The 24342-nt window shown below is 37.9% G+C and overlaps 1 protein-coding gene across 1 annotated transcript; it reads left to right on the top strand.

Annotated features, from left to right (window-relative positions):
* Positions 1-196: 196 nt before the first annotated feature.
* On the top strand, positions 197-24342 carry pgk1 (phosphoglycerate kinase 1). Its single transcript, XM_048544977.2, has 11 exons — positions 197-412; positions 5913-5963; positions 6773-6928; positions 7535-7679; positions 10766-10869; positions 11451-11570; positions 12957-13071; positions 16807-16986; positions 17850-18027; positions 22609-22707; positions 23938-24342. Exons 1-11 carry the CDS (start codon positions 348-350, stop codon positions 23976-23978), a joined length of 1254 nt encoding a protein of 417 aa, XP_048400934.2. The 5' UTR covers positions 197-347; the 3' UTR covers positions 23979-24342.

Raw genomic sequence — 24342 nt, 5'->3', positions numbered from 1 at the left:
CAGCTGGGCTCCCGCCCCACCCCCGCGGCTACGTGCCGGACGTGACTCCGCCGCGAGAGACCACGTGGTTCGGGCACCGCCGGCGGGGCCCAGAATGACTGACGGCGAAATCTAGCATTCAGCAAACGGAGTGGCCCGTCAATCTGCGCAGATCCGCACCGGAGCAGCCAATAGTGTTAGGGAACCTGTGTTGGGGGTGGGACTTGGGTAAGCCGGCTCGTTGTCAGCTCTCGGAAGAAACCGTCCATTTCTCTCCAGGTCACGGAGCTGAAGGTGGTGAGACAGGGCAGTTTGAGATTTTAAAACAGCAGAAATATATTCGTATTTTTTAAAAAAAATAACGAAGGATGTCTCTATCTAACAAACTGACCTTGGATAAGGTGGACGTGAAAAACCAGAGAGTAATCATGAGGTGAGTATAGGGCAGGAGGCCTCATTGGCATTTAGGACTTAGTTGACCCACTTTTAATTACAAAACGCTGCTAATTATATTTTCTTCCTAATTGAGAATCGTATTTATAAAGGATATTCGTCACTGTGTTGTCAGTTGAACGTTTCAATGTCTGTTAGCTGGAGTTTGTGGTATGAAGAAAAATGCAAAATTCAATGACGATTGATCTGCGACACGCATAAACGTTAAAGATAATTCGTGGTTTTTGTGAATTTCTAAATGAAACCCGGTCGTCTCCAGCGTTGCTGATGTTTTTAGTTTTAAAATCCGCACACATTGCTTAATTAGTGATGGAATTGTGACAAGCAGCCTCAAGCTGGGCAACGAGCTGAAATATGAATTGCAGTCTTTTTGGGGAGGGGCTGATAAACTGCGCATCTTCATGTCGCTTCTTAAAGACAAAAAAAATCTATATGTGACATATGGAATTTCATTCGTGGGTTGTTGCAAGTGAAACCTCCATTTAAGCTCTCGATCATGCTTTTTTTAAAGAGAAGCATGCTCCACAATTGGCTTCGCCCATATTTCGGAGGGAAACATATCAGTGGTCTTTTTGGGAGCTGGTTTCAATTGGTTGCAGATAGGAGGTTATGCATCCTATGCAAGAAATTAATCTAGACGTGTTTCAATTTCATCACTTATCATACGTTGGTGTTCTCACTTTTTTTAAACCAGTTGTTATAATTTCAGTTAATTTCATAACAGGCTTCCTGAGAAAGTATGAAGGTCTGAAAGTGCAAGCCTAAAGATATCGTTGCTACTACCCTTTGCTAAATTGAGGAGCATGGAAATACTTTATCTGGATGACCTTTAATCTGTGCTCACAGAGCACAGATGTCAGTCAGTATATTTTCACATTAGAAGTAAATGGTATAGGACACATTCCTACAAGTTGTTTGTTTTGTTTTCCCCTTTTGTGCTCAAGGAATTTTGAGGAAAATTGCATAATCTTCCTTTTCAAAAAAAACTTGTCTGAAAGATGACTTCTAATATTGCAAAATGCTTAAAGCATGCTCTGATGGCAGCTCAGAAGTCCTTCTAGACTGCATTGCATTTTCTTCCTAATTGTCCTAATGTCCTTGTTTGTTCTGATTCTTTTAAAAGAAAATCATGTCTGGTTTTGTGTTGTGCATAGGACAATATCTTTTGCAATTCTCTCTTGTTTTGATATAATTACAGTTGAACTCTTTTCTACCAGAATGAAAAAGAGATGTATTAGAAGTCTTAATTAATCTCCTCGTTGGTATAATGGTTAGTATCCACGCCTGCCACGGACATGTGTTCTACCTTTCTGATGGGCAGTCTGTGGAATATTTGAATGGGGCTGTGCACAAGTTAGGGTGTATTTTTGGGCTGTCTTGTGGCACAGTGGTAGTGTCTCTACCCCTGAACCAGGAGGACTGGGTTCAAATCCCATATACTCCAGAGTTGAGTAATAACATCTCTGAACAGGTTGATTCAGAAAAGAAAGTTAGAGGTATTAATCTTGAGCCAAATCCTGATTGTAAGGACAATTGCCCATTGATTTGCCGTTAACTCTGTACTTGTTGATTTGTCTTAATGTGGTTTTTGATAGCCCAAGGCGAATGGATATAATTATTTTTGATAGTGTCTTTGGCAAAAATGTACGTCAGATTGAAACTGTAAAGCAGAATTATAGCACGTTACTCCTTTACCAGACTAAAACACTTGTTGCAAGGAGAATTTGTAAATCAGAATTATCTGAAGATCCTCCTTTATAACAATGCTATTTTATATTAATGCTCTGGTAAAGGAGCATTATGCTCTATTTCTGATTTTATCTGAGATTTTAAATTTGAAACGTTACAAATCTTACCTTTTTGTGTTTTTAGTAGTGATATCCTTTTTATTTTGAACCTGTTTTACAGCTGTACTTTAAATGTTGCTATTGCTAACTGCTGCACCATTGCATGATGCTCAGGTTATCTGAGAGACAATTTGAAGATGGTGTTCTCGCAAAACTTAATGGGGGAATGATTCTTAAATTACGATTTCATTTGTTAATCCTGAAAATTCTCTGGTACCACTTAATCTGCAGTGTGGCAGATCAAAATGAATGGTTAGGAGCAGGATGTACTTGTGATGTTATAGCATCTAGTGTGTGGTTGTGAACAGCTGCAGTCAGGGCACGTGTTCTTGTGCTGATCAATGTGAAACATTGGCTTCAAAGCAAGTTTTCATCGGGGGGACTAAAAAGTTGGAATATTCTTGATTTGTTGGGTAGTTGAAAATACAGTTAGAATATTTTTCAAGAGTAATTAAATTGTAGATGTTAGGTGAGCCACTGGCATTCTATCTGTGATTTACCTACAAGTGACTTGGTTGAAAATTTGTATGTATGTTCGCTGTTGAGGTGTCTTAATTGGACCAGCAATAGACAGACATATAGTTGTTGATTTTCTGACAGACACCAGAATTTTGCTCCTACATTGTACTTCTACAAAAACAATCCTTGGACTTCTTCACTTTGAATTGCATTGCCTTAGAGTTTTAATAGCTAATGTCAAAGGAAATTTTACATTAATAGCCATTCTGTGATCATGTGTACCTTTTATTAATCCTCCTGTCTGAGTGACTTTCTTTGATTCCATTTTGCAGTACATTCAGAAGCAGAATGTGAGAGATTGATGAGATGACTAATCTGAAGACTAAGTGATGAAATGTGGTGTGGGTGACATTTCACATTGTGAGCGGGGTTTTCGGGATGAATGCTCAATATCATTATTTAAAATGGATGGTTATTTAGACACTGACTTTGCAAGGTTCCTCAAGCAATGCATATACTAAATTAATATTAAATCTCAATTTAAATAATTATTCAAATGAACGTTAATATGAAGCATGTTTGTAAGCATGACTCAGATGACAGGAGTCTTGTCTGAGTCAGAAGATTGTGGGTTCAGAGCCCACTTATGGACTTGAGCATTAAAATCAAGACACACTATCTTAAAGCTGAGTGAGTGCTGCATTCATGTGATATCTTTCAGAAAAAGTATTCAACTGAGGTTTAATCAGCTTTTTTAAATGGAAGTAAATCATCTGTACTGTTATGCTGATGAGCTGGGAGTCCTGGTCAATACTTATTCTTCGCTCAACATAAAAAAACTCAATGTTTGGTCCTTATCACGTTGCTTTTAATACTTCTGAACTGCTTTTAATATCTTTCTTGAATAAGGGGACCACAACTGCGCTCGGTTTTCAAGATTTGGTCTCACTAGCATCATGTACAGTTGTAGTACGACCTTCCAACTCTGATATTCAAATCCTCTTAAAGTAAGGACCACTATCCTATTACCTTTCCTGATTACCTGCAGTACATGTCTGCAAGCTTTGTGTTTCGTATCCAGGTACCCAAAATCCCTTTATACTGCAGCTTTTGATAGGTTTTTCTCCGTTTAAGCAATACTGTGTTCTTTCATGCTCCCTTCCAAAATGAACAACTGCACATTTTCCCACATTGCCAGCATTTTTCCCCTTAATCTATCAATATCTCTCTGTAAATCTTGTATCCCTCCTCCAGCTTGGGTTTTCATTTTTTTTGTTGGACTGATTGCGGTGGAACACGGCTGGTTACAACTTGCCAACCCTTATCATCATTTGCTGTTTTCTGCCTGTTAGCCAGTTCTCTATCCACACCAATACACTACCTCCCACATCATGGGCTCTTTATCGTATGACAGAGCTTTTTGTGAGGTACCTTACCAAACACCTTCCGGACATTCAGATACAATGCATGTCTATGTTCCCTCTATCCATTCTAGTTGAGACTGAAAAGCTTTAATAAATTAGAACAAAGAAAATTACAGCACAGGAACAGGCCCTTTGGCCCTCCAAGCCTGCGCCGATCGAGATCTGCTGTCTAAATTAGTCGAAGATGATTTATCTTTCATGAAGTTATTCTGCCTCAGTTTGATTCGATTATGATTTTCCACGTGTGTCAGACATCATAAGAAACACGGAATTCAGAGTGCAATGGAATAACCTTCAGGTTTAAAAGTCATAGGCCATTTTTGACCATTCAAGCCGCACCTCCATTTCCGACCTACCACCTCATCCCGCCTCCTTGACCTGTCCATCTTCCCTGGACTGACCTATCCCCTACCTACCTCCCCACCTATACTCTCCTCTCTACCTATCTTGTTTTCTCTCCATCTTCGGTTCGCCTCCCTCCCTCTCCCTATTTATTCCAGTTCCACCTCCCCCTCCCCCTCTCTGATGAAGGGTCTAGGCCCGAAAGGTCAGCTTTTGTGCTCCTGAGATGCTGCTTGGCCTGCTGTGTTCATCCAGCTCCACGCTTTGTTATCTTGGATTTTCCAGCATTTGCAGTTCACATTATCACTGAGTTGGTATAGCTGGTGGTTTATAGCAGGTATTTTCAAAGAGTTGTGGATTATACTTACTGATCTTGCAAATTGTCTGCCAGATGAGGATATGACTTCTTAGACTCTAGATTTAACAGCAGCCTTTTGTCCTAACTAGCTGCACTTTTTTAAAAAAAAAAGCACAATCGATTTATCTGTTTTCCATCTCACCCCTGATTTCTTTTCCCATCCTTTTTTAATAACATTAGTGTTGTTTCATGAGTTGTCTATTACCTTACTTGCATAAGGTTAAGTGTTTTTCCAGAGTGCCAACATGTTCTGCAATTGTACAACTAAAACAAATCTTGTCCTTACAGAGCTATTAGATACACTTCTCTTTTTCAGTAATTTGAACAATTTTTAATTTTGTTTTCTCTTACTGGCTACCATCAATCTATTTGTCTTAAATAAATAGTGGTTTAAAAATAAAATTACGTCTAGTATCGCTGGGGACAATTTGGAGGCCATTTGATTGAGAGAACATTATGATCCAGATTGATCGAGACTTTGTCTGCAGCAACGATCACTTGTTATACTAAATTGAGGGTTGGTCATCATGAAACTAACTTTTTATTTGAAATTCAGTTGATTAATTGAAATTGAGTTCCCAACTGCCTTGGTGGAATTTGAATTTGTGCCTCAGGATTATTCTGGATTACCAGTGCATAATCTTAAACTACCATATCATAAGTAACAGTGTAAACATGGCTTGATATTTTCTCACCATCCCAGCGATGCTGAAGTAGCCATAATGTATCTTATTCTGCACTGTCTTATCGCCTATCTGCGCATAAACCCATAGTGGAACCTAGGACCTTCTAATTTGTATCATTCTTTCACTGCTGTTACTGTTTTTTTTTGCAAATTGCAAATGTTGGATTGCTTTGATGCAAAGACTTTTTCCAGAACATTTAAAATACTGTTTTGGTAGGTGCATGCCACTACAGTGTACACTGCATTTCACCATCCATCTTTTATTCTGAATGTTAGTAGCATCCACCTATTCAAAATGGTCAATTCCTTGGTGAGATGATATTCTTGAACCTGAATTTCATTATTTTATTATTGCTGTCTTACAGAGTGGACTTCAATGTACCAATGAAGAATAATCAGATCACTAACAACCAAAGGTAATCAGTGCTTTGGTTCCCAGCTACCTATTGATTTTACCTGTAATATAGCATAAAACTGAGGTTTCGTTGTTCAGGTTCACTGCATGGTTAGCAAAAATTACATGTTTGGATTATTACATTAAAGCCAGCATCAAAGATGAACATACATTTGTCCCTTTTCTTGCCTTCTAAAGGCAATGACCATTCTACGAAACCTACTTAAGTGACTGCTTGTTTTATATGCATGAGTCCAGACATCACATTTTGACAGGCTGTCCTACCGTTATGAACAATATGTGCCTCATCCCAATATCGTTTGATATCCTTTGAATAGGTGACAAAATGTTGGGAATGATCATCCAGCAATCAACCATGTATGTCAAAGGAATGTAATGTAGATAGAAAGTGATAATGAACGTAGAAATGTTGATGCAGAAGTTATCTGTGACAATGCGGTGCCTTGATAATTATCATGGTGTTGTATTTTCTAGCAGTATGTGACAGGGGAGCATAATTTTGGGCTATATTGTGGTATGTAATGCTCATTTTTTTTGAAGCTCTGCACTCATGCAGTGCACTCAGCATTTGAGATTGAGCAAGGTTATGATATTCAACATTATTTGTTTAGATTATCTTCTGTCTGTTCAGATATGCTTTGAACTTTGTCATGCTTCAGCATGCAAAGACAAAATACAATTTATGGCTGACCAGTGCTTTTGGAAATAGTCATTGAATCACAAAGTTTTGGAGGGAGCAGAAATGTGGGATTGTGAAATTAAAAAGAAAAAAACACCATTGCAAAATATTTGAACCTTTTTAATTTACAGGATTAAAGCTGCAATTCCAAGTATTCAGCATTGTTTAAACAGTGGAGCCAAATCAGTGGTGCTGATGAGCCATTTGGGGAGGCCTGATGGCATCCCTATGCCTGAGAAATTTTCACTGGCACCAGTTGCTGAGGAATTGAAGAAACTCATGGGAAGGTAAAATGGGAACTAAGAAGCTGTATCACCCAAATTTGCAAAATTGTGCTTAAAGATATCCTTATTTTTAAAATAAAGTATTGAAAGGGATGCAAGGGAGATAAACTGGTGTTTTCAGCATGTTTGTATAGTCTTGTTAGTTGTGCTTATTAGATGTTTAACAATGCTTTTCTGTTGAGATGAGAAGAAGGAATTTTATAAAATAGTAAGATGTTTAAAAAGTACAAATACCATACTTAGGTTCTTGAGCACAGTAGTGCAGGATACATTTAACATGAAAATGAAAATTGCTTGTATGGTGTGTACTTTTGAAACATGAAGGGTGGTTGGGCTGGAGCTGTTAACAAAATTTAAAGCTAAATGCAATGGCTTTTGGATAGAAAATAAAACCTGCTAGTGGCATTAAAAGAGCTAATATTTGCAACTCAAATCCTAAGAACTTCGTTTTCTTAACTTTACATAGTGATGGTACAGGTGTTTAATAAGGTATTTTAGTCTTTTGACCATTGCCATTTACAACTTTTTTTTGTAGTGCAAAATCAATTTTCAAAAAATGTTAACTTGTGTAGGCACCTTCCAAAGTTTTCATGTTTGATTTACAAATAGGAATATTATCTTTCTGAAAAATTGTGTTGGATCTGAAGTTGAAGAGGCATGTGCTAACCCAGCTAATGGAAGTGTGATTCTCTTGGAAAATCTACGATTTCATGTTGAAGAGGAGGGAAAGGGAAAAGATGCATCTGGGAATAAGGTGAGATTTCATATATTTGATAGCAAAGATATTCAAAAGGCTCAAGAATTTATGAAGCAGATGTAACTACTTTGGAGAAGGAAAGTCAGTTCAGATGAGTTGATGATCATTTAATGTTGAAAGTGTCTAACATCGAAATTTTACAGTTCTAGGAAACCAATGTTAACTGGAACTTGTCATTGTGTTCCTCTAGAGCCTCTGCATGTTGTGTGATTGCTACAAGCAATTTTGCTCACAGTAGGATGTTGAAATAGGGAAGATTTCATAGAATTACACAATACAGAGGCCCTTCGACCTATTGAGTCTTCACTGACAAAACCTACTCTAATTCTGCACACATCTGACTTTCAAGCGCTCTGATCAGAGGCTGGAATGTTGTGACTTTTCAATTACTCATTTAAGTTTTTTTAGAATGTTGAGTTTTCCTGCATCAACTGTGCTCCCAAGAATTTTTTAAAAAATGCAAAAATTAAAAATTCTTCATCTCTTCTCGCACATCCTCTCTGCAGTTCATCTCTTTTTAGTCCTGTAAAAGTCTTTGTTGAACTATAGCTTTCAAATAACTTAGAATGAGTGACATGAATATATGAGTGACACATTGGCAGCAGGATACACATTTTAATGGGAAATAATGATAACTTTGCTGTTCAAGTTTCGTAAATCATGAATGCCGAGGTGTGGAACAGATTTGACCTGACATTGAGACTAGGAGCTGAACACGAGAATTGATTTTCTGTATATAATGTTGTCACTAATATTTCAGTGAAACCTAATGAGGAGAATATTAAGTGTTCATCCTGCATCCACTTCAAATGCATCTGTAGTTTTAAAAAGCACAGGCAGCCTGTGCCTTGATATTATGTTGAAATACTATTATTTAACAGTATTACAAGTAGTTGCAGTAATTTGAGGTGATGAGTTGAGAGTATTGTATTAGTAACGTATCTGACATTTCTGTTTTCTGATATTTTAGTACCATTACAGTTAATATGCCTCAGTACAATTACACTTTGAGTGATTGTCTGAACAAAATTACATGTCGTCATCTGTTGGGTTCATGATGCTTTGGGGATTGCATTCATTGAGTTTCTTCTATTATTAACTCCAATGTTTACCTTATTAAATATCCATTTGCTGAGTGTCCTGATTATGAAGATTATTCAGATGAAGTTTCATTTTATTGAAGGGTTTTGTAGTTGGTATTTAAACCATAAACTCTGAATGTCAGAAGTCAGCATTACAGAATGATGACGTGTACCTTAAGGTCAAATTGAATCTCCGACTTTTTGTGGCTCAAGAAAGTCACAGCAATCTGAGTCTAATTGGTCTCTTGAACTGAAATCGACCCAGATACAGTAATATCAGTTGCTGTCAGTTATGCTGACCTTTGCAGACTGACATTGGAGACTCGTTGAACTCAGGAGTACATAGGCTGCTAATGCAACTGGATTTTTGTGTTGACTTAATTTAGTACACACACGGGCTATGAATAACTGTAATAAATTTGGGGCATTCTTTTTGCAGACTCAGTTTTTTTTCCTGTTTGTATGCGTGCACAATTTTCTCTAAGTATTCTGCAATCACATTTTTAAAAAAAATGAATGGCAAATTTAGATTAACAGCATGTTAAGGTGTTGAAGGCCATCCAGGAATGATTTGGGTAGACTATTAAAAAGAGTGGCTACTGTTTGAGATGGTATAATGGTGGATTTCAGTGAATTGAACACTGGAAGATTTAGTAGAAACTTACTTATAAACTGTTAACACAGTTGATTTATTCAATAATGCTGTTCCTTAACACCAGTGTAAAAGGAACAGCTTTTGCATGTATTACCATTGGAGCTTTAACTGATTCATGTTAGAGCACGGTTCTTAGAGTTGCTAAGTCTCCAGTTTGTCTTCTATGTGCAAAATTGATCAGATATTTGACTGGAAATGCTACAAATAGTTAGAAACATTATAGCTGAGCCTCGTTTCCAACAAAAACTATGAAGTAATGATCAGGAACATGAGATCAGGCTAAGACTTCTTTCCCTTCGTCTTTTCCCATTCCTAGGCCACTGAAGTTAGTTGCCACACTCCTACTGCTTCAAGTTTCTTGTAACTCAGCTCGTGAACTTTCATTACAAAGATAATCATACATCCATTGTCATGATCCACAAAAGTCATCCGAAAAGAAGCAGTCTGATGGTTAGGCTGAGCTTTAGTTCACTCAGAATGAATTGTTTGTTTCTATCAATCACTCTTGACATCCTTCATAAATTAAATGATTTTGCTTCAGGCGACACACTTAATTAAAAGCTCAAGAACTTTTATGTAGGTAAAGTAGATGTTAATAGCTAAGATCACTGCTGCTCAGAGAGGAAAGTAGAACAGCTAAGATTTCCATTTGAGTGCTAGGAAGTGTCAGGTGACTTGGGGTTGAATTTGCCACTGCTCTGGTTTTGTGAAATAGCTTTTTCTGGAATTGCTAGTGTGAGTATTTATTAGGTGGAAGCTGTTGAAAACTTGGAGGAACTTTGAGGTACTCCAAGACAAGATGTACAATATAAGTTGCTGTTCTTTTTCCCCCTAATAAGTAGCTGCATGTTGGTAATTCACCATCTTTTGTATGTATATTTGCACATTTTATAAGCACTTGTATTATTATTTCTATATAAGCACAACTGAATGCGCTTCAGATTTTCTCTCTCTCTCTCTCTCTCTCTCTCTCTCTCTCTCTCTCTCTCTCTCTCTCTCTCTCTCTCTCTCTCTCTCTCTCCCCCTCTCTCTCTCTCTCCCCCTCTCTCTCTCTCTCTCTCTCTCTCTCTCTCTCTCTCTCTCTCTCTCTCTCTCTCTCTCTCTATTGGAACTTATAGATTGATGTAAGACTGTGGTAAATGTAATCTGCAATACTGTCATATCGCAGGTGAAATATGTTGGCATTAGATATGGGAAAATTGGTTGCAGAAAATTATTAGCTATAAGTGAGGAACAGTTTACTTTCTAAGCTACTTGATCAAATTTGATTTGAAAATGTGGAAAAGTGTTAAAATGCACAGAAATAATGTCTTTTTTCCAAAAATTGTATATATAATCCTTTTTAGATAAAAGCAAGTGATGAAAAGGTAAAGGCTTTCCGAGCTTCCCTGTCCAAGTTGGGCGATGTGTATGTCAATGATGCTTTTGGAACAGCGCACAGAGCTCACAGGTGAATTGTTTATCTTTCACTTAAATTATTGGGCAAGAGAAGGGTTCAGAAAAATTGTTTGAGTTGTAATTCGCATAGAAACCCAATATGGTTTTATGCAAAAGTAGGAAAGTGGCAAATATTGCAATGGACTCCAAAAGGCTTCAGGATGACAGTTAGTTTACTAGAATGGGCTAATTGGTGGAGGTATAATTTAATTGGATAAGTATAAAGTAATGCAGTTTGATAGCTAACAGGGATTGAGAGTATGCATCCAATGGAAAGGTACTTGATGGTATGGATGAACATGAGTATGTAAAAGCTCAAATATCTAATTACCTGTAAATGTTGGTAAATGAGTCTGTTTTTAAAAAAAATTGGAATTTTATATTTAAATACAAAAGCAACAATTAATCATAATACTCTAGAAAGATGTTGTAGCATAACAAGAACCCAAATAATGGTTTTTGGTCTAAGTTTCTCACCAGTTGCCAGACCCAGAACATAACATTAAACTTTGGTAAATGAGATGACCAATTTCTTTGAATTATTTCTTCGAATTATTCCTGAAACGAAATGTGATTGTCTTTGTATTTTGTTAGCTCCATGGTTGGTGTAAACTTGTCAAAGAAGGCTGCTGGCTTCTTGATGAAGAAAGAGCTTGAGTATTTTGCCAAAGCTCTAGAAACCCCTGAGAGACCATTCCTTGCCATTCTTGGTGGGTAAGTGTCAAATCATTTTTTTTTGTTTTATTCACTCATGGGATGTGAGCATCTTTGGCTAGGCCAGCATTTGTTGCTCGGAGGGCAATTGCAAGTCAACCACATTGCCATGGGTTTAGAGTAAAATGATGGTCAGACCAGGTGGGGATGGTAGATTTCCTTCCCTCAAAGACATTGGTCAATGAGATGGGTTTTTCTGACAATTGACAGTGGTTTAATGGTCCTCATTAGACCCTTAATTCCAGATTCTATATTGAATTCAAATTCTACCATCTGCCATGTTGCTTACTTGGCTTTGTAAGAACTCTTAAAACTATTAGCATACCTGTTGCATGTGATTTTGTAGCAAACACTTAGGTTTTCAATTTTATTTCAGAATTTTGTATTGTGCTACACCATTGTGACAGATTTTGCATGCTCTAAGTCGCCTTCAGGACAGAATAAAGTACCAAAGAGGGATGGGACTTGGTTTATCTGTCAAAGTGAACAACTGCAATGGATCATTGTAGTTTGAATGTCATTGGTCCTTCATGTAGTTTATATAAATTAGGTACTCTATAAGGAACTCCAACTTCCAGAGCTGTCTTTATTCAGATTCTGCAGACATTTTATAAGGTGTAATGTTAATTCTGTAACAAAATACTTGGAGTAAAATATGGCTGTAATTAGAAGAATATTAAGTTATCTGTGGGAAGGAAATTATTATATAAAAACAGCCTCTTAGTGGCAGTGGAGTGTAAAAACAGGAAGCTTGTGTAAAACAGAATGGTTGCTTAAATTTTTCAATAGGATAGTATTTTTGCGCTAGTTTCATATTCACCTGTGTTAGGCCCAAAAAGGACTTAATACCTTTTATCTGAGCAGCTGTCATCTTCCAATCATCTGTTAGAATAAGAGATTTGCTCTTATAGCATCTTTCTTTGACCAAATCATTGTACCTCCATAGTCACTGCAGCTGAGAGAATAACTTCAGTTACTTCAGAAACTGAAACGTGTTCAATTATTGGACTCTTTAAACGCTGCCTTGCCTGTTTAGCCTAATAGTGAGATAAATAAGACTGCGTATATTGAGAGCTAAACTTTTGAGATTGAGAGGACTTTAAAAAAAGTCTACGACCTGAGTTTTAATAAAAAGTGTGCTTTTATTAAAATTTAAATCTGTGCGTATTTAACCACACATTCTTGATTTTAATCCATTTTAAATTTGCTGCGATGCAAGATTTTTGTGTACAAAATACAAATCAGCAGTTTGCTATTGAGCCCCATGAGCCTGCTCCACCATTCTTCCATCAGCTAACGATTACCAATACTTGTTCAATTTATATGGCAGTTCAGTGAAAAACATGACATTATGTAGCCTTAAAAACAGCTTCTTTTGCTATTCAGGGCTAAAGTCCAGGACAAGATTCAGCTCATCAGTAACTTGCTAGATAAGGTGAATGAAATGATCATTGGAGGTGGCATGGCCTTTACATTCCTGAAAGTCCTCAATAATATGGAGGTATGTGTACTAGCAGAATTGCACCATTATGCTTTCCCTTTGCTAAGTCAATTATTGATTTTATTTCTCCATTGCAACACAGTGTTTTGGTTTAAAGGGTTGCATGAGAAAACGTTGTACGAAGTATTACACCATTTTAAACACTTATATTATGATCCCTTGTCAGAATATTATGTTCCCATGCCTTTTCTCTGGTAACATTACTTGAGGTTTTGGCTTTATAAGGAAATTTTTATTTGAATCACTTCACAGTCTGTTTCTTGTACAAGAAAGATAGAATCTTAACGCAAAGATGTGGATCATTTGTCCAGTCTGACTGACTGTACCAAAGTCATGATTGAATCTGCCTTTGTATTTTCAAGCAGTACATTCTAGATCCTTGCCTTTCATTACGTCAAAAGGCTTCATAGCCGTGTCACCGTAACTTCTTTAGTCAGTCTCCTTGAATTGGTGTCCTCTAGTCTTGACGGTTCACCAGTGGGAAAGGTTTGTTCCTCTTTATTTAGACTGCTCATGATTTGAATGCCTTATGCAAATCTCCTCTCAACTGTCACTACTCTCATGAAAAGAGCCCTGTGTTCACCAGTCACAGGTAGGATTGAGGTCATTGATCCCTAGAACCATTTTCTGCACCCTTCTAATGCCTTCATATCTTTTTCTAATAGATGTTGGGTAAAATTGGACACATTACTTCAATGCAGTTTTTAAATACAGGTTTATCATGATTTTGTTGCTACCATTTCCCTTATTGACCGCTTCCTTAACATCCCTACCATCTTTAGCAATTTGACCATAAGACATAGGAGTGGAAGTAAGGCCATTCGGCCCATCAAGTCCACTCCGCCATTTAAATCATGGCTGGGCATTTCCACTTCCCTGCACTCTCCCTGTAACCCTTGATTCCTTCTGAGATCAAGAATTTGTTGATCTCTGCCTTGAAGGCATCCAATGTCCCGGCCTCCACTGCACTCTGCGGCAATGAATTCCACAAGCCCACCACTCTCTGGCTGAAGAAATGTCATCTCATTTCAGTTTTAAATTTACCCCCTCTAATTTTAGGGCTGTGCCCACGGGTCCTAGTCTCTCCGCTTAACAAAAACAACTTCCTAGCATCCACCCCTTCTAAACCATACGTTATCTTGTAAGTTTCTATTAGATCTCCCCTCAACCTTCTAAACACTAATGAGTACAATCCCAGGATCCTTAGCCGTTCATCATACGTTAAACCTACCATTCCAGGGATCATCCATGTGAATCTCCGCTGGACATGCTCCAGGGCTACTATGTCCTTTCTGAGGTGTGGGGCCCATTTGTGCTCCATAGTCCATCAGCACTCTTTTCAGAATTTCATTCTTTATTTTATTCCCTCACTTTTGTGTACAAATGTGTTGGAAATGATCATTTAACATGTTTCCACCACCTTATTCAGGCAGTAAATTGGAGACACACACGCATACCTCCAACCTTCCTGAGTTCTTTTGCTACTTGTCTACTCTCTGCTTGCTTAGTCACCCCACAAGTGGAAGCATTTTTTCTTCCTGATTTACTGAATGAAAGCAATCAAATGTTCTTCAAGATCTAACAATTCAGGTGCAATTCATCCAATTTGGAGTTATTAAAATCTTCAGTAGTAGTATAGTCTAAATGTTTTCAGTTTTTAGGATGATGTAGAGGACTACACTAATTTATTTTGTATGCAGATTTTCTGGCTATGAGCTACAAACTAGACAAAGCACATGGATCTGAATTTGTTGTGGTAATATGTATACTTAACTCTGAAATTCCTGAACAACTTTTGTGCTTCTTTACCTTTTATATTTACTTCTTTGTCCAATCTTGATGCTTGCCCCTTGCATCACAGTCTCAGTCTCTGAATTGTAGTCTTTTCCCTGCAGTCTGAATCACAGGATTGTGCTGATGCTCTTGAACACCAGTTTGTATGCATCCATGAGATATGGTGTAAACTAGACAGAGCTTGCACTTTATTTCTCTTTGATATTCGTGTGCAGGTTATTATCTGATATTTTTAGGGCATTTTCTTTTTAGTTATTTTTCTTTTTGTGCCCCATATATGCACCTGTCTCTCTAATATTGAATCTCTAAAACCTGATTTGATATGAGAGCAGGCACTCGGAGTAGGAGATTTACTAATTGATTAGGGATAGTCAACATGGTTTTGTGCGAGGAAAATCAGGTCTTTCAAAGTTGTTTGAGCTTTTTGGGGGTGTTACCAAAGAGATTCATGAGGGCAGAGCAGTAAGCATTGTCTACTTGGGTGTCGTAAAGCCTTCAAGGTTCTGCGTGGTGGACTAATTAGTAAAGTTAGGTCACCTAGGAGTGAGCTTGCCAATTGCATACATAATTGGCTTAGCAGCAGGAGACAGACAGTGGTAGTAGTGGCTTCTCCTCTGACTGGAGGCCTATGACCAACAGTGTTCACGGGGATCGATTTCTGGCCGTCTCTTCTTTCTCATCCAAATCATTTATATAAATGACAGTATACAAGGCATTGTTACTAAGATTGCAGACAGCACAATTGGTGGCAGTGAAGACTGTTTTCTAAGAACACAAAGGGATCTTGATCAAATGAGTCAATAGGCTGAAAAATGGCAGTTGGAGATCATTCTGGATAAATGTGAGGCATTTTGTACCAAAATGCAGGGATAGAGCTTATACAGTTAATGGTAGGGCCTTGGGTAGTGTTGTAAAACAGAGGGGCCTGTGGGTTCAGGGTATAATTATTTGAAGTTTGCATCACATATAGACAGGGTGGTTAAAAAGGTGTTTGGCATGCTTGCTTTCATTACTCATCCTTTGAGAAAAGGAATTGGGGTGTCACGTTGAGGTTGTACAGGACATCAGTGGGGCCTCTTTGGAACACTTCAGTTCTGTTAGCCCAGTCATAGAAAGGTTATTATCAAACTGGAGAGGTTTCAGAAGAGATTTACCAGGATGTTGCTGGATATGGAACGCTTGAGTTATAAAGAAAGGCTGGACAGGCTGGGACGTTTTTCACCCGAGCATAGGAGGTTGAAAGGTGAAGTTTATAAAATCATGAGTATGGGTAGAGATGATGGTAGTTGTCCTAGGATGGGGGAATTTCAAGACTAGAGTGCACATTTTTAAGATGAGAGGAGAGAGATTTTAAAAAAGACATGAAGGGCACTTTTTTTGAGGTGGGGTTCATCTATGTATTCCTTCTGTTCTTGCTTCATTGCCACAAGTGTAGGATGCACATACATACTGACATTTTCTGATTTCTTTGGCGTTGATAATATTAAAAATGACTGCTTTAAGAAATATTATCCTGTTATTGCTTACAGGAGTTGGGTCTCTTGTAGCATAATGAGAAGACGCTCGATAAAACGCTGTTGTCCCGCTATGTCAATTCAACATTCTGCAGCTCTTCTCGAGGATTTTCTCTACCTTATTGATGCTTTGTACAAACAAAACTGAAGTGAGAAATCCTTTTACTGAGTTTGAGTCTCACTGGGGACGTTTCAGGCCAATTCACTCCAACAATCTGTGCTAAATCTGCTCACATTTTGACTGCTGTCAGAAATTACATCATAACAACTGAGATGATCTACAACATTCCTAAAAAATGAATAACAATCTAAATAAATTCTGTCTGCCTACCCCTAACTGGCAGAGATAATGAGTCATAATTTTGAAATCATGCCAAATGATACTTTCTGAATATTTTAAAATATTGCATAATTTTGACATTTTCAGATTGGTAGTTCCCTGTATGATGAAGAAGGTGCTAAAATAGTCAATGACCTTATGGCCAAGGCTAAGAAGAATGGCGTGATCATCACATTGCCTGAAGATTTTGTGACTGCAGATAAATTTGATGAAAATGCCAATGTTGGAACAGCTACAGTGGCTGCAGGAATTCCAGCCAATTGGATGGTAAGCTAGTGGTATGGTTTAAGTGTTTTTAACGCTATTCTTTTGAAAAATGCAGTTTATATCCTTAACTTTGAAAACATTGCAGAGCCTAATAATTACTTTTTAAACTGCAATCCCTATTATCATGGGAATTTAGTGGATAATTTGCCAAGGGCAAGTGTACAAATTGTAAATTTGGTAAATAAAAAAAAGTTATGATTCAGTTATTTTTTTTGGGACTTTTATGCTAATTGAGACAAATGTGAAGGGGATTGAATGATTTGCCACTTCAAGCACCCTACCCATGATATAGATAAATGTGGGGGGAAAAAAATTTCTGTCTTAAAACAAGCCTTAGACCCAAGAGTATTGCTAAACGTATTAATCCCGTATTTGTGACATCCTCATTTCCTGAATCTGTTCGTCATCATGATCTCTTTGTGGATTTTGACTCCAAATTAGAAACCATTTTGTAATTTGAATCTGTATCCAAAAAGAAGTGCCTTGACAACATCTAAGTTCACTTCATGTTTTACCAGTTGCACGTAAAGGAAAAAGTCAACTTTTACCCGTCAGCCTTTTCAGGATATGAGACCAAATCTATTGAGAGATAACATTGTAGTGAACTAATACACAATTTTTAGTGTTTTTAAAATGTGTAAATATCAAGATTTGGACTTGTGTGGAGCAACTTAATGTTCTAAATATTTCATCTTCACGTAGTCCATATCTGCTACTTTGGTCATACTCTGTCTTAATGTTGTGTGTAACAATGACCTTAAGGTATGAAACAAATTTATTGATACCGTGCCACTCCTTAGAAATAGCAAATTTATTTCCCCAAACCAGATTTTGATGTATTTTTCATTGTTTTTGCCCTCAAGGGTCTTGATTGTGGTCCTGACAGTGTGAAGAAGTTTGTTGCTGCTGTGGGAAGGGCCAAGCTGATTGTGTGGAATGGTCCTGTTGGTGTTTTTGAGTGGAACAAGTTTGCCAGTGGCACCAAGGCAGTTATGGACAAGGTTGTGGAAGTTACCCAGAAAGGCTGTGTAACTATTATTGGTAAGACTCGGAAAGTTCCTTTTATCCAGATGGGAAAAGACCTACTATTTTGTACTCTTCATGGGTTACGATGGGTTGTATTGCTAATAATTGAACTGATGTTACCATTTGGTGTTGAGGAATACAGTAATACAGTTTTACATTTTTTATAATTAAAAATATTTTCTGCTGAAGCTGACTTCTTAACTCCCCATGAAGTGTAGGCTTAGTTACTCTGCAAAAAACTATTTGTTAAACATTTGCCATGATTTATATAAAGTATTCTCCTTTACATGTTACTCCTTGTTAAACTTACATGTTACTCCTTGTTAAATGGGTACAGAATGACTTAAGTAGTTCATGAAAGTCAACTTGGGTAGAAAATGTATTTCAATTTCCCTGCTCTTTGGAGAGTGTGTGAGAGAAGTATTGCAGTGAAAAGTACCTTGCGCCATTACTTGCCATTGAAAACTACAGTGGGGACTATTTTGTACTTGCAGGTCCTAATGCTTGCAAATGATCAACACAGCTGTATTGCTCATGTCCTCCCTTAAAATCCATTTATGTGCCTTCCACAGAGGTGATAGGCAATAATTAGCGTTAGAAATGATAATTTTCATTAATCTTCAATTCCCACAAACACCTCAAGTGTCCAAGACAAGGGATACATAAACATGGCCATAGGACCAGAGACACTCAGCGTGAGGAATTCCTCCTTGTCAGCTGCCATATGAAACTAAAGTAGGGTTGGTGGAGGCCCTGAATCTGAACAAACCACATCAATTTTAATTTAAATTGAAAGGCTTTAGTTCATTCGAATGAACTGTCAGGGCTAGAGCAAGAATTTGTTATTCAGGCAGAACATAACTTCAAAAACTCAGAAATTACAAATATACCATGATCAGAGTCAACAGAATGTAAAATGTTGAATTTTTTTCTCCTATTTACTTCTGTAAAGCAAGTTATCATATTCAGGCACCCTCTGGCCCCAAGTTTTATCAACAAGTGCTCTCTCCCACCCTGGCATCTCCTTGAAGAGCCCCATCCCCTCGTGTATCATCTCTCATGCCTCACCACCTTGCCAGAACCCTGCATTTCCCTTGTCTTGTATTTCTCTAGAGTAAATACTGTACATATCTTTTAAATTTTGAATGTTTTTCCAGCACACAACAAAGTTACATCACAATGACAGTAAACCCATAAGATGTTGAAGTACAGAGATAATGGGAACTGCAGATGCTGGAGATTCCAAGATGATGAAATGTGAGGCTGGATGAACACAGCAGGCCAAGCAGCATCTCAGGAGCACAAAAGCTGACGTTTCGGGCCTAGACCCTTCATCAGATGAAGGGTCTAGGCCCGAAACGTCAGCTTTTGTGCTCCTGAGATGCTGCTTGGCCTTCAGATGTTGAAGTACAGCCATTTTATCCATCAGTTAGATGATGGCTGGTCTGATAATCTTCAATGCTACTTTCCTGCCTTGTCTCCGTATCTTAATCTTTGCTGATTTAAAAATCTGTCTCTCTCAGCCTTGAAAATTTTTGATGACCCAGTTCTCTAATAAAGAATACCACTAATTCACAACTCTCTAAGAGAAGAAATTCCTCCTCATCTCTTTGCTTAAATTGGTCACATCTTGTTCTGAGATAATCTCACATTTTCCCACATTATATTCCATCTACCAAGTTTTTGCCTGTTTACTTTACCCTGTAATTCTATTCTAGCCCCACCACTTGCCTTCCCACCTGCTTTAGTAATCTGCAAATATGGTAGTACATTTATCCAACTTATTAATATATTTTGTAAATAATTGTGGCCCCAGCACTGATCCATGTGGTGGTCCTGTTTTGTTGTTCTTAATGTCCCCTTTATTCTAACTCTGCTGACTATTTGTTAATCAATTCTCTATCCCTGCTAATATACTACCTTCAACACCATGGGGTCTTTTTAAGTAGCCAACTATATGGTACTTCCTAAATGCCTTCAGGAATTCCAAAAGTATTGCATTTACTGCTTCCCATTTATCTACATTGCTTGTTATCTCTTGAAAGATTTCTAGTGAATACGTCAGACATTATTTCTCTTTCATGAAGTCAGGCTGACTCTAGTTGAGTCTTATGTATTTCTAAATATTCTATTTACATCCTTTAAAGTAGAACATTTTCCCAATAACAAACTTTAAGCTTACTGGTTTATAGTTACTTTTTTGTCTCCTTCCCTTTTTAAGTAAAGTTGTTCCATTCTGACTTTTTGTAATCTAAGAGTTTATTACTGATTGTTCTCTTGATCATATTTTGGTTTCTAAAATTTCCCAAATCTGGATGTGAGTTTGCTCGCTGAGCTGGAAGGTTAGTTTTCACCATCAAAGACACCAAGATAGAAGAGGATGAAATAATAGTCCCCTTTGACGTGACAACCCTGTTCACATTTATCAACATCAACCTGGCCAAAGAAACACTGACTACACTATTAGAAGAACCAAAGACACATACACCAGACACCACCAACCTCATCAGCAAGGACAACATCACCAAGCTAGTGGACCGGTGCCTCACCACCCACTTCACTTTCAATAACAAAACCTACAGACAAACCAACAGTACACCCATGGGATCTCCGATATCAGGGTTCTTAGCAGAGGCAGTAATGCAGAGACTTGAACAAACAGCTCTGCCAAATCATCCAACCCAAACTTTGGGTCCGCTATGTGGATGACACCTTTGTCATCACTAAACAAAACAAATTAGAGGAAACCTTCAAGCCCATTAATAATACCCTGAACTGGCATAACATTCACAAAAGAGGAGGAAAACAACAACAAACTGCCATTCCTAGATGTCACAGTAGAGCGAACAGTCAATGGGGAACTTCAAACCAGCATCTACAGGAAAACAACACATACGGACCAAATACTGAACTACAGGAACAACCATCCCAACACCCACAAACTAAGCTGCATTAGAACATTATTCTAACGAGCCACTACACACTACAGCACAGAGGAACTACACAGAGCAGAGGGAAGTCACCTATACAGCGTATTCAAAAAGAACGGGTACCCAATGAACACAGTCTGCCGATTCCTCAGCAATAAACCCAAACAAACAGACAAAACGGGCCCAGAAACCATAACCACTCTCCCCTACATCAAAGACATTTCCGAAATGACTGCCAGACTACTCGGACCTCTTGGCATCAGGGTAGCCCACAAACCCACCAACACACTAAAACAGCAGCTAATGAACTTAAAAGACCCGATACAGACAACAAGCCAAACCAACGTCATCTACAAAATACCTTGCAAGAACTGTGACAAACACTACATTGGACAAACAGGCAGAAAGCTAGCCACCAGGATACATGAACATCAACTAGCCACAAAATGACATGACCCACTATCACTGGTATCCTTACATACAGATGGGGAAGGACACCACTTTGATTGGGACAACACATCCATCCTAGGACAAGCCAAACAGAGACACGCATTCCAACCGGAACTCCATCAACAAACGCATTGATTTGGAGCCAATCTGAGAAAAAGAACAGGAAATGACGTCACCAACCCAAGGAAACCTAAACAGATAAATAGAAAGCGGGACATAACACCAGCGCTTCATTGGAGGCTCACTGATGTTACCTAGAATGGTGACGAAACGTCTCAAAACTAACCTTCCAGCTCAGCGAGCAAACTCACATCCAGAACCTCAACCTGAGTTACAAATCTTCTCAAAACTTGCTATTTCCCAAATCCTCTAGTTTACCACTTAATCTTTACTGCATTGCAGGTTTCTTTTCAATTCCTTCACTTCCTTGGTTACAATTGTCAGCTTGTTGTTTTCCTAGAACCCTCCCTCCTCACTAGGACGTATTTTTGTTCTGATCCATTAAATATTTTCTTCAACAACCGCCATTGTTTGTAAGCCATCTTTTCTGCTAAACTGTTGCTCAGTTGATTCCACTAACTCTATCTTCATTATTTTCTGATTACCCTAATATAAGTTTACGAAGGTTATTTGTGACCCATTTCTCACTCAGACTGAATGTTGAGTTCTCCCATATTATGGTGGATCTTTTACTTCGACATTGCTTCTCAAACCTGCCTTATTAGAGATTACCAGATCCAAAATAACCTGATACTTGGTTGGAGCTACAACATATTGTTTTAAGAGACTGTCCTGATTATACCCTGAATTCTTCCTTGTAACTAGCTCCATCAATTTGGTTTTACCAATCAACATGAAGATTTAAGTCATTGATTAATATTCTGCCTTGTTTGTTAAGTCCTAACTTATTCTATCTTACAGTATAGCAAACATTAAGGGACCTATAGACACTTTCCACTAGTATTGTCGTCTTATTAATTTTGTGCTTCTGCTGATATGGATTCTACATTTACTAATCCAAAATCATTTCTTGCTGTAGTACTTATTCTGTCCCATACTAACAAAGCTACACCATTATCCTTTCCTCCCTGTATAAAATTAGAGCTGGAGAAACTCAGCAGGTCTGATAGCAACTGTAGAGAAAGAAAGAGTCCAAGAAGAGCCATACTGATCTTAAAATATTAACTCTGTTTTTATTTTTTTAATCATGTTGCAGGTGGTGGTGATACAGCCACTTGCTGTGCTAAGTGGAACACTGAAGACAAAGTCAGCCATGTTAGCACTGGAGGTGGAGCCAGTTTAGAACTGCTTGAAGGTGAGCCTTAGATTTTGGGGTCTTCTACTTTGCATTATGTTTAATCATTGAGAACAGAGAAGATGTTATTTTGTTTAATGTTCAGTGAAGGAACCCAAGCAGAAATGTTGGTTCATGAGATGGTGGGACTTATGTATGAGAGGTTCTCTGTTAGGATATTATTCACAGAGGTTTAGAAGAATGAGTGGGGGATTTCAAAGAAACCTATCAAATTCCGATAGGACCAGACTGGGTAGGTACAGGAGTGGTGTTGCTGATGGCATGTGAGCCCAGTCTAAGGATACGGGGTAAACATTTTAGATTGAGATGAGAAGAAAGTTCTTTATCCAGCTCGTATTGAGCCTGTCAAATTCTCTGCCACTGAAAGTGGTTGAAGCCAAAACATTGAATGTTTCAGAAAGGAGTTGGATGGAGCACCTTGGGCTAAAGGGGTCAAAGGAAATGTGGGCAAAGCAAGAACAGGCTGTAGAATTGGATGATGAGCTATGCCATAATAAATGGAGAAGCTCAAAGGGCCGAATGGTCGTCTACTCCTATTTTCTATGTATGTATTTCTTTGGTTTTATTGTGTGGTTATAGTTGGTTAACATTTTCCTTTAGACTTAGCTTCACATTATTCACAAGGTTAAATTGGAACAAATAGATACGATGTGAACTTTTATTTATTAAATTACAGCAAACTGTTCCAGTAACCCCATGCTGTGTACTCTTTCCTGTCTCAGTTAAAATCTCGCATTGGTTGATGTCCAGTGAGACGACTTGATTTTGTGCCATTTTCATGGCTTCTGCTCAGTGCCACATTAAGCAAACCTTGCTGCCCATCATATAAAGGAATGGAATTATACTGCATTTTCGTTTGCTAGACCTTGTAATTAAAACTCTCTCAGGTCTCTGAAACCGAACCTTCCCTTAAATCTTGTAACAACTGCATGATGGGCTTGCAGAATACAAACTTTAATATGGAAAAAATGAAAACTATGTCAACTTCCACCGTGAAAAGCTTTAAATCTGTTGCAGTTTTAAAAATTCTAATCTTTACTAGGTACGTAAAAAGATTTGATTCATAAATATTTGTACAATTCTGCAAAAGAGATGAGGTGAGGAACAGCTAAACCTTCTACTAATATTATTTCTCGATGACAAAAGGTTTTAAAATATGCTGCTAGCAACCTTCATGACACACAGATTTCCTCATGCAACCTCCATCCTATTTTTGTTTTCTAATTCTAGGTAAAGTTCTTCCAGGAGTTGATGCTCTCAGCAACATTTAAGAACAAGACAACAAGTTGGTTACCCTTCCACACATGCCTCAAGGATTTTACTCCTCTGCTTTAGAATACTCAAAAAGTAATTGTTTCAATGTAGATCATTGTATATGATAAAAATTAGCTTGACTCTGTCTTGTTTTATGTGTGTGTGTGTGTGTATATATATAAATAATGTAACCCTAAAATAATTTGTTCAGTTTTGTCCAATTTCTATGTAATCAATTGTCCGCTATAATGTTGATGTAGCCTTACAAGTAAGGGTTGTCTTTTGTTGACTGTAGAGCATTGATGCACCAAAGGAAGTTTACAATTCAGTTTTCACTGGAAATGGACTGTAATGACTGCTGAATAAATAAATGTGCACATG

This window comes from Stegostoma tigrinum, chromosome 15 (assembly GCF_030684315.1).
Source record: "Stegostoma tigrinum isolate sSteTig4 chromosome 15, sSteTig4.hap1, whole genome shotgun sequence".
Classification (NCBI taxonomy): domain Eukaryota; kingdom Metazoa; phylum Chordata; class Chondrichthyes; order Orectolobiformes; family Stegostomatidae; genus Stegostoma; species Stegostoma tigrinum.
The sequence above is the reverse complement of the archived record's forward strand: the minus strand, read 5'-3'. Positions and strand labels throughout refer to the sequence as shown.

Bases quoted from the DNA above. Each gene is read 5' to 3' on its own strand.
- pgk1 (XM_048544977.2), top strand. From the start codon at position 348: ATGTCTCTATCTAACAAACTGACCTTGGATAAGGTGGACGTGAAAAAC. The intron at 10,870-11,450 runs GTGAATTGTTTA...GTATTTTGTTAG, and splicing joins ACAGCGCACAGAGCTCACAG to CTCCATGGTTGGTGTAAACT. The intron at 18,028-22,608 runs GTAAGACTCGGA...ATCATGTTGCAG, and splicing joins AGGCTGTGTAACTATTATTG to GTGGTGGTGATACAGCCACT.